The sequence below is a fragment of the Nycticebus coucang genome, chromosome 6 (genome assembly GCF_027406575.1).
Source record: "Nycticebus coucang isolate mNycCou1 chromosome 6, mNycCou1.pri, whole genome shotgun sequence".
In the NCBI taxonomy this organism is placed as follows: Eukaryota; Metazoa; Chordata; class Mammalia; order Primates; family Lorisidae; genus Nycticebus; species Nycticebus coucang.
This window is the reverse complement of record NC_069785.1, coordinates 65,553,559-65,565,609: the sequence shown is the minus strand read 5'-3', so window position 1 is coordinate 65,565,609 and position 12,051 is coordinate 65,553,559. Positions and strand designations below refer to the sequence as shown.

At 42.9% G+C, this 12,051-nt stretch overlaps 1 protein-coding gene across 4 annotated transcripts in view; it reads left to right on the top strand.

Annotated features, from left to right (window-relative positions):
- Positions 1-12,051, top strand: part of RPS27L (ribosomal protein S27 like) — a 20,227-nt gene extending 8,176 nt beyond the window's left edge. For 2 of the 4 annotated variants that reach the window (XM_053594420.1, XM_053594421.1), the window contains exons 2-5: positions 7,140-7,717; positions 8,463-8,571; positions 10,025-10,135; positions 11,856-12,051. In XM_053594420.1, the coding sequence (XP_053450395.1) occupies positions 7,712-7,717; positions 8,463-8,571; positions 10,025-10,135; positions 11,856-11,884 (255 nt within the window). In that variant the 5' untranslated portion in view covers positions 7,140-7,711 and the 3' untranslated portion in view covers positions 11,885-12,051. Of the gene's footprint in view, positions 1-7,139; positions 7,718-7,746; positions 8,068-8,462; positions 8,572-10,024; positions 10,136-11,855 lie in introns of those variants that run through there. The other 2 variants (XM_053594422.1, XM_053594419.1) reach the window with 2 other exon arrangements.

The window sequence follows — 12,051 nt, the reverse complement described above, 5'->3', positions numbered from 1 at the left end:
TGCTTTGCATACAGCAGACATTCCATAAATAGTTGAATACGTTTTTTAATGTGAATAGAGTACCGTTTTTCTTAATACTTTGAGCCCTTTAACCTATTAGCTTTTTAATCAGCTTTTGTCTAATGGAAAAACAGAATGCTTTTCATTTATTTTGCTTGTACATACCTCCGAGGGAAGAAGCAGAGCTCCCTGCAGTACCTCATTAACTCCACAATGACTTGGAATTATTTTCCTAATTTTAGAAACAAGTTAACTGAGGCTTAGCCAGAATTCAGTGCTCTTTTGGTCTATTCATTACACGAAGTTGAGACACAGGAATGATCAAAGGCATGCATCCAGAAGGATCAAGTGAAGTTATGACAAGAAGCAAGGATTCTGGATAAACAGAATGGTTAGTCCTCAAAGAACAGAGGTCAAGTTGGTTGTGTGTGTGTGTTTTTTTTTTTTTTTGAGACAGAGTCTCACTCTGTCACTCTTAGTAGAGTGCTGTGGCATCACAGCTCACAGCAACCTCAAACTCTTGGGCTTAAGAGATCCTCTTGCCTCTGCTTCCTGAGTAGCTGAGACTATAGGCACCCACCACAATGCCCAGCTATTTTTAGTAGAGACGGGGTCTCGCTCTTGCTCAGGTTGATCTTGAATTCCTGTGCTGAGGTGATCCACCTGCCGGGGCTACGGTGCCCCGCCAAGTCGGCTGTGTTGAATCTGACACTTAATCCACATATTCTTGGAGTGCCTGTCATGCGCTGCACTGGACCCCGTGGAGATGAGACCCAATCCTGATCTTCAAGAAGCCTATGGACTTTCAGAGCAGACAGAAACAGGGAAAGTGAATTATCAGTATAAAAGCATTGAAGAAAAAGAAAGAAAAGCCACACAAGACAGCAGTGATTATGGAGAAGTGATTAATGTAGGTAATAAGTTCAGAAAAGGGAGAGATTATATTTGCATAAATTTATGCTGGCCTCAGCATCTTTATAAAATGTCTTTGCTATGAGCCGGGATGTAATAATAAAGTTTGAGAAAGCACCTTGCCTTGAGAAAGAGTAGCTCACTTTTTTTTCTGTGGAGTCTCAGGCAGAGTGTTTCTGGAGGAAGCAATAGCTGGGGAACTGAGGGGAAGGCCACAGGCCTGATCATCAAGGCAGACTGGGCAGGTGCTGAGAAATCTCATCTGGCTACCAAGCTTGGATATTTTGAAATATAAATTAATGATTTTTTTTTTCCTCTCAGTATTTCCCCCTTTTTCCCTTTAATAAGCTGTAGGATCCTGTAATTCTTTCTGGGCTTTGCTTTTACAAATTCTAAGCTCTCCAGAGAATTTATAGCAGTGATTTTCAACCCTGGCTGCTCATAGAATCACCTGGGGAGTTTGAAAAAACTACTGCCACCTGGGTTCCACGCCCAGTACTCTGATTTAATTGACCTGGGCTGCTCCTTTGGTGATTTCTAACCTGCAACCATGTTTGAATATTACTGACTTAAAGGGTTCCTAAGTATGACAATCTTGGAGAAGAAGTGAGGTGTTTTCTTGCTTCAATCTAGAGACATATCCTTAATCTGCTACCTTATAGTAGCAAGAATCTGGGTTCTGGCTTCCCGACAGCCCTAGTGGGGAGGTGGGAAGACTCCAGAAAGAATGGCAGTGTGGTGTATCTGGGCCTGTGCTTCTCATACAGGGACGTGCATATGAATCACTATTGTGAAGACACAGATTTTAACTCAGTAGATCTAGGGTTGAGCCTGAGAATCTGTATTTCCTAAACGTTTGTAGTTGATATCAATGTTGTTGGTCCACAAAGTGGTGAGGATCTACACACTAGGACTATAAGCCATCTCCCCGAAGAGTCCCGTATCCATCTCAGGAATAGAACAGGAGGAGCAGACGGATGCGGTGGCTCATCACTATAATCCTAGCACTCTAGGAGGCCAAGGTGGGTAGATCACTTGAGCTCGGGAGTTCAAGACCAGCCTGAGCAAGAATGAGATCTCTTCTCTACTCAAAATATAAAAACCAGCTGGGCATCGTGGTGGGCACCTGCAGTCCCAACTACTCAGGAGGCTGAGACAAGAGATTGCTTGAATCCAGGAGTTTGAGGTTGCGGTGAGCTATGATGCCACAGCATTTATCCAGGGCATAAAGTGAGACTCTGTCTCAAGAAAAACAAACAAACAAAACAACAACAACAACAACAAAAAAAACAAAACAGGAGGAGCCACATAACCTGTCAACCCTGAAGGTTCCCACATGCAGGGATAATGGACATTTCTGCAGTGACCTAGTTTGATTGATGACTGAGGAGCAAATGGACCCCAAGTGTATAGCCTTCCAGGCTAAAAGGGGAGCACGTTCTGGCAGGGCAACCTTCTGTCAGGGTCCTGGCAGATCATAGATGGCCCACTCCAACGGATGACTGAAGAGAGTTGCACGAAGGGACTATTTACCAGGTTGAAGCAGGAATAATGGAAACCAACAAAGGATTGCAAGTCACCACTCTTCACATGGAAAGGCCAAAAGGGGAGGAGGTGGGAGACTTGGGAAAGGGACACCTAAAGCACCTATTGCCTTCAGAGAGCAGCCACTTGAGAGAAAAGGCCCATCAAGGGGAATAAATGTTCCAACACGGCTCTTTGGCCCTCTGACTTCCTGCTGATGTCTCCCATTTGCCCAACTCATCTAGAAACCAGAGGTCAAGGGAACCCAGTTGATGTAGCCCATAAAAATCAGCCTCCTGGAGCACAGAGCATAGTGACGGATGGAAAGCAGGTCTTTGGAGGGGGGACATATACAGAAAACCCAGCATGGTCCCCAGCAATTAGGTGGAATGTTCTGCCAGCTCAGCCTAGTGGGGCTCAGCCCCAGTTAGGAACAAGGTTGTTATGGAAAAATAAAGAAAAATAAAGAAAATCAACTATGGGAGCCTAAGGTGGGAGGATTGCTTGAGGCCAGGAGTTTGAGATCAGCCTGAGCAAGAGGGAGACCCCATTTCTATAAATGATCCAAAAAATTAGCTGAGTGTAGTGGTGGGCCCTTATAGTCCTAGCATCTCGGAAGGCTGAGGGAGGAGGATGAGTTGAGTCTTGGAGTTTGATGCTGTAGTGAGCTATGATTATTGCCAGACCAAGGAGTCTATCTGCCTGTCACCCAAGCCAATCAACAGAGAAATGGATGAGAGGTAACAGTTTCATTTTTATTTACAGAAAAGCCAGGGATTCTGGAGAACAGCGAGGTTATCTCTTCAAAGAACTGTTCAGCCCCTTCTTTCCCTTTGTTATTTTTTTAGTCCCACAGTAAAAGTAAACATCAGCAATGTTATGACTCATCATAGCCTATGTTAAACAGATTCCTCCTCATAGGGTACAAAGTTACACAATATCTTCCTATCTTAAAGTGGTTATATCTTCAAAGCATTTCTATTCTATTAGGCAACACTTCACTGGGTGCACAGAGTGCCCTGGGTCCTTGACCTATACCATGGAGTCCAGTCCCCCAACTTATCTATGACAGGAGGCCTTGGAAGTGAGTCAACAATCTCCAAATGTTGTCATATAGGCTCATCCAGCCTTGTTAGGGCCAGCAGCTCCTTGGATGAAATGGCCATGCAGGTAAACAGTGGCTGGTAAGAGAGTTACATGAAGGGACTATTGACCACGTTGAGGAAGGACTAATGGAAACCAACAAAGTAAGATGATAGTGAGATAAGGAAAGGAAAGGGAACATAAGGGGAGGGAAGGGGAAGAAACCACACCAGAGTTTGCTTCTAAGAGTCTTACCCCTTACTGATGGGAGCTTACCTGAGAGTGTCAGCATCCTCATGAACTAACAATGGATTGCAACCATTACAGTCGGCACTTTGGGGACAATGGCCATGATCCTGTTGGAGAACTGGTATGCAGGAGAGAGGCAGACTTTCAGGAGCTGCTTCTGATTTCAGGAGTGTTATGAGTATGAGCCACAAGCACTTTGATACCTGCCAACATGTGGACAGTAGAAGGAAGAGAAAAAGAATGCAGCCTTATAGTTTGCAGATTTCTCTGAGCTTCTCAGAAAAATATTAGAAAGGCAGAGGTATGAAAAGTTATCTTTAGAGCCCCCACCTCATGCTCTGAATTTCCTAAAAACAAAACAAAACTAAACCTCCTAGATCATCTTTCTGGGAAAAGAAAGGCACAGGCCTGAAGAACTTTGGCCAGAGGAAAGGTAGGGATCTGATTTATTTAGAACAACCCCTGGGTGCCTGAAATTTAGCACCAGTTGGGTTTCTGGCTTAACCTGTCTGAACACCTGTGAGTTTTCCCAGGGTCTGAAGTTGGTAAAGGGAGAGGAAGTAGAGATGGCCACACACTACTGAGGTGAAGGGAGCCGGGTACCAAATGTGAGCTTTCAGTGGCACCTTCTCAGACCTGGCCCGATAGAACAGCTGCAGAGTTCTCAGAGGAGTAAATAGAATTTTGACTGGTACTTCACAGCTCTTTGCAAAGCAGGTGGGAGCCTTTTGCAGGATCCTCGAAGGGAGGCTGCCCAAGCAGAGGGTCTCTGCATGCCCCTTCATCTGCCATTAGTGCAGGGGCCTGAGGACATTTTAGGAGAAATTGAGATTTGGAGAGGAATCAGAGTTATATGGAGACTCCAGGTCTTCTTGACTTTGGTAGTTTTATTTCTCATGCTGCCTCTGAGTGAGGTTTTGACACTGTGAATTGAAGCTCTACTCAGGTTTGAACATTAGAAATTGTTCCGAGACCTACTACATATTAAATGCCAAAATAAATTCCAGGTTATTTAAAGGTTAAAGAATAAGGATCACAACAAAAGAATTAGACGAGAGCATAGCAAATATTTGGTTGAGCCTAAGGTGATCAAGTCCTGTCTAAGCACAATAGCAAAAAGAAAGGGATAGATTTGAAATATGTATGTATGTGTATGCATGGGAATATATAATATATAAAATTCCTGTATTGGGCCGCGCCTGTGGCTCAGTGAGTAGGGCGCCGGCCCCATATGCCGAGGGTGGCGGGTTCAAACCGAGCCCCAGCCAAATTGCAACAAAAAAAGTAGCCGGGCGTTGTGGCAGGCGCCTGTAGTCTCAGCTGCTTGGGAGGCTGAGGCAAGAGAATCGCGTAAGCTCAAGAGTTAGAGGTTGCTGTGAGCTGTGTGATGCCACGGCACTCTACCTGAGGGCGGTATGTGAGACTCTGTCTCTACAAAAAAAAAAAAAACACAACAAAATAAAATTCCTGTATGATTAAAAATCATCAAAAATAAAATTAAAATTAATAAGAAACAAGTTGGAAAAATATTTATAACATACTATATGATCAATGGTTAATATCCTTAATACAGGAGGATAAAAAAGTAGGTGACTATTCCAATAGAAAAGTGCTAATGACCAATAAATACATGAAAAATATTAATTAAAACAACAGTAAAATATGATAAAATCCTACTTTAAAATAATAGTTTTTTGGGCGGTGCCTGTGGCTCAGTGAATAGGGCGCCGGCCCCATATACCCAGGGTGGCAGGATTGAGCCTGGCCTGGCCAAACTGCAACAACAACAACAACAACAACAAAAATAACCGGGCATTGTGGCCGGCACCTATAGTCTCAGCTACTTGGGAGGCTGAGGCAAGAGAATCACCTAAGCCCAGGAGCTGGAGGTTGTTGTGAGCTGTGATGCCATCGCACTCTATCAAGGGCAATAAAGTAAGACAGTCTCTAAAAATAATAATAAATTAATAATAATAGTTTTTCTGGACTGAGATAGGAAAACATAATATTCAGTACTGTCAAGGGTGCAAAGAAGGGGGGATGGGATATTTAATCATTTTACATCTGGGATGTAAATTGGTTTTGCTTTTTTGGTAACTTGGCAGAGTTAAACCTTAAAATGTGCATAACTTTTGACACAGCAATCCTCCTTTAAGAATTTATCCTAAGGAAACAACCAAGAATGTACCCTAACCTAATCTACAACAATGTTTACCATGGTGTTAGTAGTGAAGAATCGGGAGGACAGAGTATTGAATATTAGGATTTGACAGAGTTGTGTGGTGGGCACTTGGGCTTCACAATTGTATTTCTATTGTTGATGTAACAAATGGCCATAAAACTAATGGCTTATAACACTTCTTTCTTATCTTACAGTTCTGTATTTCAGAAGTCTGACCCATACAATTGAGGTGTTGGCAGGATTGTATTTCTCAGGTCTTCAAAGCCAACAACACAGCATCTCTCAGACCTTCTTCTTTCATTGCATCTTGTTCTCTGACCTTCTGTCTTCTTCTTCCCCTTGTGAGGACCCTTGTGATTACATTGAGCTTACCAAAATAATCCAGGATAATCTTCCTAGATTACAGTCAGCTAATTAGCAACCTTAATTCCACTTGCCAAGTAACTACAGGTCCTGGGGATTAGGACATTGATATCTTCAGGGGCCATTATTCTGCCCATACAATTGTAGTATCCTAAATATTTATCAGCATGAAAATAGTATTTATTAATATTAATATATTAAATATCAAACATTAAAAAGCCTAAGCCCATGTCCAATTTAGTATTTTATTAGGTATTTAGTATTTTATTTAGTATTTGGCTAAAATGAGGATATTAGGATAGATGCTATGTGTCCATTAACAATCATAATGTAGGAAAATACATAGTAACAGAGAGCAATACTCATTAATGACATAGTAAGAGGAAGGAGAAAACTCAAGTCCAAAAAAGATTGTGTGCAAAATGATCCCAATTCTGTAAAACCAAAACCTAAAGTAAACTATGTGCAAGTGAGTAAAAAATGTTTAGAAGGACATAGGTCAAAAGTTAGCGACGTCTATCTCTGGATGGTAATTTAAATTTTCTTCTATTGTCCTGCATTTTTCAAGACGTATTATTATACACGTACTCTTTTTGCCGAGAGAAACAGAAGATAATTAAGAACATCTAGTTAGGATAACGTTCTGGTCAAGGGTCTCCCTGGCTTCACGGGTCTTGGCCATGCATGCTCACCCCGATCAGCGGCACCCACCACTTTCTCAGGCCCCACTTAATGGCTCCGGAAAGTACACGTAATCCTCGCAGGGCAGGAAAGAGCCTCGAACGAAACACAGTCGCGAATCCCCGCTCTTTAAAAACTTTTTCAGGACAAAGCAAACCTGTGGCACAGCCTCACCACGCAAAGCACTCAGAAACTGCAACTTGGAGGGGGAATCCACGAGGATACGAGCCTCTTTTATAACCGCGATGGCACGTGTTAGTGGCTAATCATATTGTTTTTAGTACACAAAAGAACAGGGAACAGTCGCTTCGCCCCGTGAGCCCCTCAGCAGAGCTAACCGAGGGCGGCCGGGCGTGGGGTGAGCGGCCCGCCGGCTTCCAGGAGGGACCGCAGCGGGGATCTGTCGCCCCGGGCTAAGCCCAAGGCGGCTCTGCAGGCCGCCACCCAACTCCGGAGGCTGGCGCAGCCGGAGACCCTCTCCGAGAAGTCCATCAGGTTCACCGGGTTTGGGAGCCTGGGATGGGCCGACCGTCGACCGGGACCGCAGACCCGGCCGGAGAGTTCCCACCACCGAGAGGAACGCCTAGAGCGGACAGGCCCGCCCGCCGCTCCTCCCGCCTCCTCTATCCCGGAAGTTGATACCGAGCGCCAGCTCGCGTGCTGCTCGCTAGTGTGGTTTGAGAGGTGCGGACCATCTGGCCTTGGGGAGCGATCAAGATGCCTGTGAGTTGTTGGCTTCGGCCTCCGGGTTTGTTTCGGGCTTCTCTGTCTGTCGAAGGGTGCAGAGGCGGCTCCCCAGGCCTGCGGTGCTCCCTGCCGAGCGTGGCGAGGCGGCTGGGATCGCGCAGCTTCCTCCCGGGTGGCGGGCATGTACTGACTTGCCCGGGCAGCGCGGCGTGGCCGGCCTGGCATGGGCGTGGGCTGCGGTTTGGACTCGGTGGCTCCAGGGAAACAGCTCCCTGGAAAACTTAGTTTATCGTGGGCGCCCGCGAGGCTGCGATCTTTGGGGTCCTGCTCGCTTCTTTCTGTAGTATATAAATACCATCAAGGATCGTCACACCGCAGCCTCTAAAGTTGGTATCAGATCAGATGTTGACTCCTGGCGTTGGCGCTCTCTCTGGTCTCCTTTAGCAATTTCGACTCTCGAGTCCAGGGTCCGAGTTACGTTCTTAGAGCCGCAGTTTTGTTTTCACAGAAGACTGTTACTCCGCCGAGTAAAGAAGGAAGGGGTTAGCTAAGCTTACCGTATGTTTCCTGATCGTCATAAAGGGACTTGGCGAACGCAAGCATTATTACAAAGTATTAGTCAAAGTTATTAACAGACTTTAAAAAGTAACTAACATCTGACATGTTGTTCTGCAGAAGTACGCCCGTTATTCCTACTTTTTTGTATGTATATTTCACGCATGTTAAATCTGCCAGCATTATGATTTAACTGTAGTAGTAATAATTTGTTTGTTTTATTCAGTTGGCAAGAGATTTACTACATCCGTCCTTGGAAGAGGAAAAGAAAAAACATAAAAAGAAACGGCTAGTTCAAAGTCCAAACTCTTATTTTATGGATGTAAAATGTCCGGGTAAGATTTCAAATCTTAATTCCTTTCTAAGGAAAATTTCTGTAAGGATTGTTAATGGGGTGTGTATATTTAGAAACATTAGGGCTCTCTGTTGAATTGGAACTGTAAGGGACATTTTCTTTTTTAACTTTCTTTCTTTTTTTTTTTTCTGAGACAGTCTCACTCAGTCGCCCTTGGTAGAGTGCCCTGGCGTCACATCTCACAGCAACCTCAAACTCTTGGGCTTAAGGGATTCTCTTGCCTCAGCCTCCCAGGAGCTGGGACTATAGGTGCCCACCATAACACTCGGCTATTTTTAGAGAGGGGGTCTAGCTCTTGCTCAGGCTGGTCTGTAACCTGTAAGCTCAAGGCAGTCCACCTGCCTCGGCGTCCCAAAGTGCTAAAATTACAGGTGTAGGAACATTTTCTTAATAGATACACTCAAATCATTTTAGAAAAGGGGGGAGTTAGGTGAAAATGGGCACCAAAGGGAATATGCTTTTTTACTTACTAAGTCTTTAAGTTCAGATAAGTTTTCTGTTTCATTATATAATGAAAAGTCTGTTGATTCTTCATTCTAAAGCTGTGCTGCCCAGTATGGTGGCCATTAGCCATAAGTGGCCCTGAGCAACTTGAAATGTGGATAGTAAAAATGGAGATGTTCTTTCAGTGCAAAATACATACTGGATTTTGAAGATGTAACATGAAATAAAAACCGTATTAATTTATGTTGAAACGATAATTTGGAAATAGTAAGTTCAATAAAAACATTAATTTCACTTAAATTTTGTATGGCTCACTGCCCATTACTCAGTGAGTAGGGCACTGACCACCATACACAGACTGGCAGGTTTGAGCCAGCCTGGGCCTGCTAAACAACAATGACAACTGCATCCAAAAATAGCCAGACATCGTGGCTCATGCCTGTAGTCCCAGCTACTTGGGAGGCTGAGGCAAGACAATTGCTTAAGCCCAAGAGTTTGAGGTTGCTGTGAGCTGTGATGTCACAACACTCTACTGAGGGTGACATAGTGACACAGTCTCCAAAAAAAAAAACAAAAACTTTTTTTATGTAGAAAAGTTTGTTACATATGTGGCTTGCTATTACACAACATACATTTTTTTTTGTAGAGACAGAGTCTCACTTTATGGCCCTTGGTAGAGTACCGTGGCCTCACACAGCTCACAGCAACCTCCAACTCCTGGGCTTAAGCCATTCTCTTGCCTCAGCCCCCTGAGTAGCTGGGACTACAGGCGCCCGCCACAGCGCCCGGCTATTTTTTGGATGCAGTTTGGCCGGGGCCGGGTTTGAACCGGTCACCCTCGGTATATGGGGCCGGCGCCTTACCGACTGAGCCACAGGCGCCGCCCTACACAACATATATTTCTATATATCAGTAGAAGTATGTTGAACAGGTACTCTATTTTCTTCTGCTTTTTGACTTTTAATATTTCCCCCCTTCTCCCCTTTTAGGTTGCTACAAGATTACCACAGTTTTCAGCCATGCTCAGACAGTGGTTCTTTGTGTGGGTTGTTCAACAGTCTTGTGCCAACCTACAGGAGGAAAGGCCAGACTTACAGAAGGTATGTCAATTGGCATTTTCTAACCAAAGATGAAATTTTAGGATTATGTCTCCTGTCTTTACTAAAATAGTTGAAAGAAATTTTGAATTCATTATAACCAAAATAATTTTTACATTTCATTTTGTGTTCTTTCAATATGGAAGGTTCTATGGGTAAATTTAAACTTTTTTTTTTTTTTTTTGAGGCAGAGTTTCACTATGTCACCCTTGGTAGAGTGCCATGGCATCACAGCTCACAGCAACCTTAAACTTTTGGGCTTAAGCAGTTCTCTGCCTCAGCCTCCCAAGTAGCTGGGACTACAAGTGCCCACCACAACGCCTGGCTATTTTTTGTTGCAATTGTCATTATTGTTTAGCTGGCTTGGCCTGGGTTCAAACCTGACAGCCTACGTGTATGTGGGCGAGCTGATAAATTTAAACTCTTGACAGCCATTATTTTCTTTTTTTTTTTGTAGAGACAGAGTCTCACTTTATGGCCCTCGGTAGAGTGCCGTGGCCTCACACAGCTCACAGCAACCTCCAACTACTGGGCTTAAGCCATTCTCCTGCCTCAGCCTCCCGAGTAGCTGGGACTACAGGCACCCGCCACAACACCCGGCTATTTTTTTTTTGGTTGCAGTTTGGCCGGGGCTGGGTTTGAACCCGCCACCCTCGGTATATGGGGCCAGCGCCTTACCAACTGAACCACAGGCGCCGCCCAACAGCCATTATTTTCTTAATTTCCCAGTTCTTTCGTGCTCATTCACTTAATTTGTTTAACTTGGAATAAATTCAAAATAAATCAGAATGGAAGGAAAAGAATAACTGCATATAATAAGACACAAGGATTTTTAAAACTATAGAATTTTAAAATTTCTTCTGTAAAATTTTGTTTCACGTGCATTTGGTACATGTGACTTAAGACAGTTTTTTATTATTGCTGGCTAAGCTACACATAGCTAAGGTATAAATTAAAATGCCAGAGATTTTATTTTAATGAGCAACTAATTAATGCTTAATGTAAAAATCAAATTTTAATTCCTCTTTCACTTTAGTGCCATAAGAAATAAAATTTGCCACAGCGATACTTGTAGATTTACAGTTTCATGGTGATACTTGAAATTTTGCTTGTGATATTTTGGGGTGCTGTAAATTCCATGCTCTCACTGGAAGAGTTACAAGTTACAAGTGGATTGGCAGCAAACCTAAGATCTATTTAGTGTGACTTGGTGAGATGTAAGTAAGAAGTCAGCATATATTTTAAAAGTAGTATTGCTCTTAAAGTGTACTTATAAGATTTCTGAAACTTAATGTCATATCATGATTTGGGGAATTTCTGCCCATATACTGACAGATGGCTTAAAGAGTACATCTGTATTTGGTACATTAGTATCCAGAGATACTAATCAAAATTATTTTCTTGGGAAAATTATTCAGAGTAGTTCCTAAAAATTAAGAGAGCGTCTACTGACAGCTTGCATAAGACATTTTTACCTGTTGAATTCAAGCCGGTGGTCTTAAATAGACATAAAGCATTTGAGAAACAAAAATGATAGTTATAGTTGTATCAGAATGAATTACTGTATAAAAGGATAAATGCATGCAAGAATATTTCTAAATTTGTTTTATTGACATTTAATAAAAAATTAATAATACTAAAAAGTATGTTTTGTCACTCTGGTAAAATTATACCAAAGATAGAATGGACTTCGGTTTAATATGCTCTTCTGATTCCTTTGCAGGGTGTTCATTTAGAAGAAAGCAACATTAATGATCTACACAACTTTCTGAATTTGTGTTATCTCACAGGAAGCCTTATCATAAGTTCAGTAATTCTAGTTAATCTACCAAGAGAATGAAATTTGGTTTTATAAGGAATACAACAGCAATCTCCTATTTTGATGTCAATTTTTCAATAAAGTTTTGATTATGGGCAAA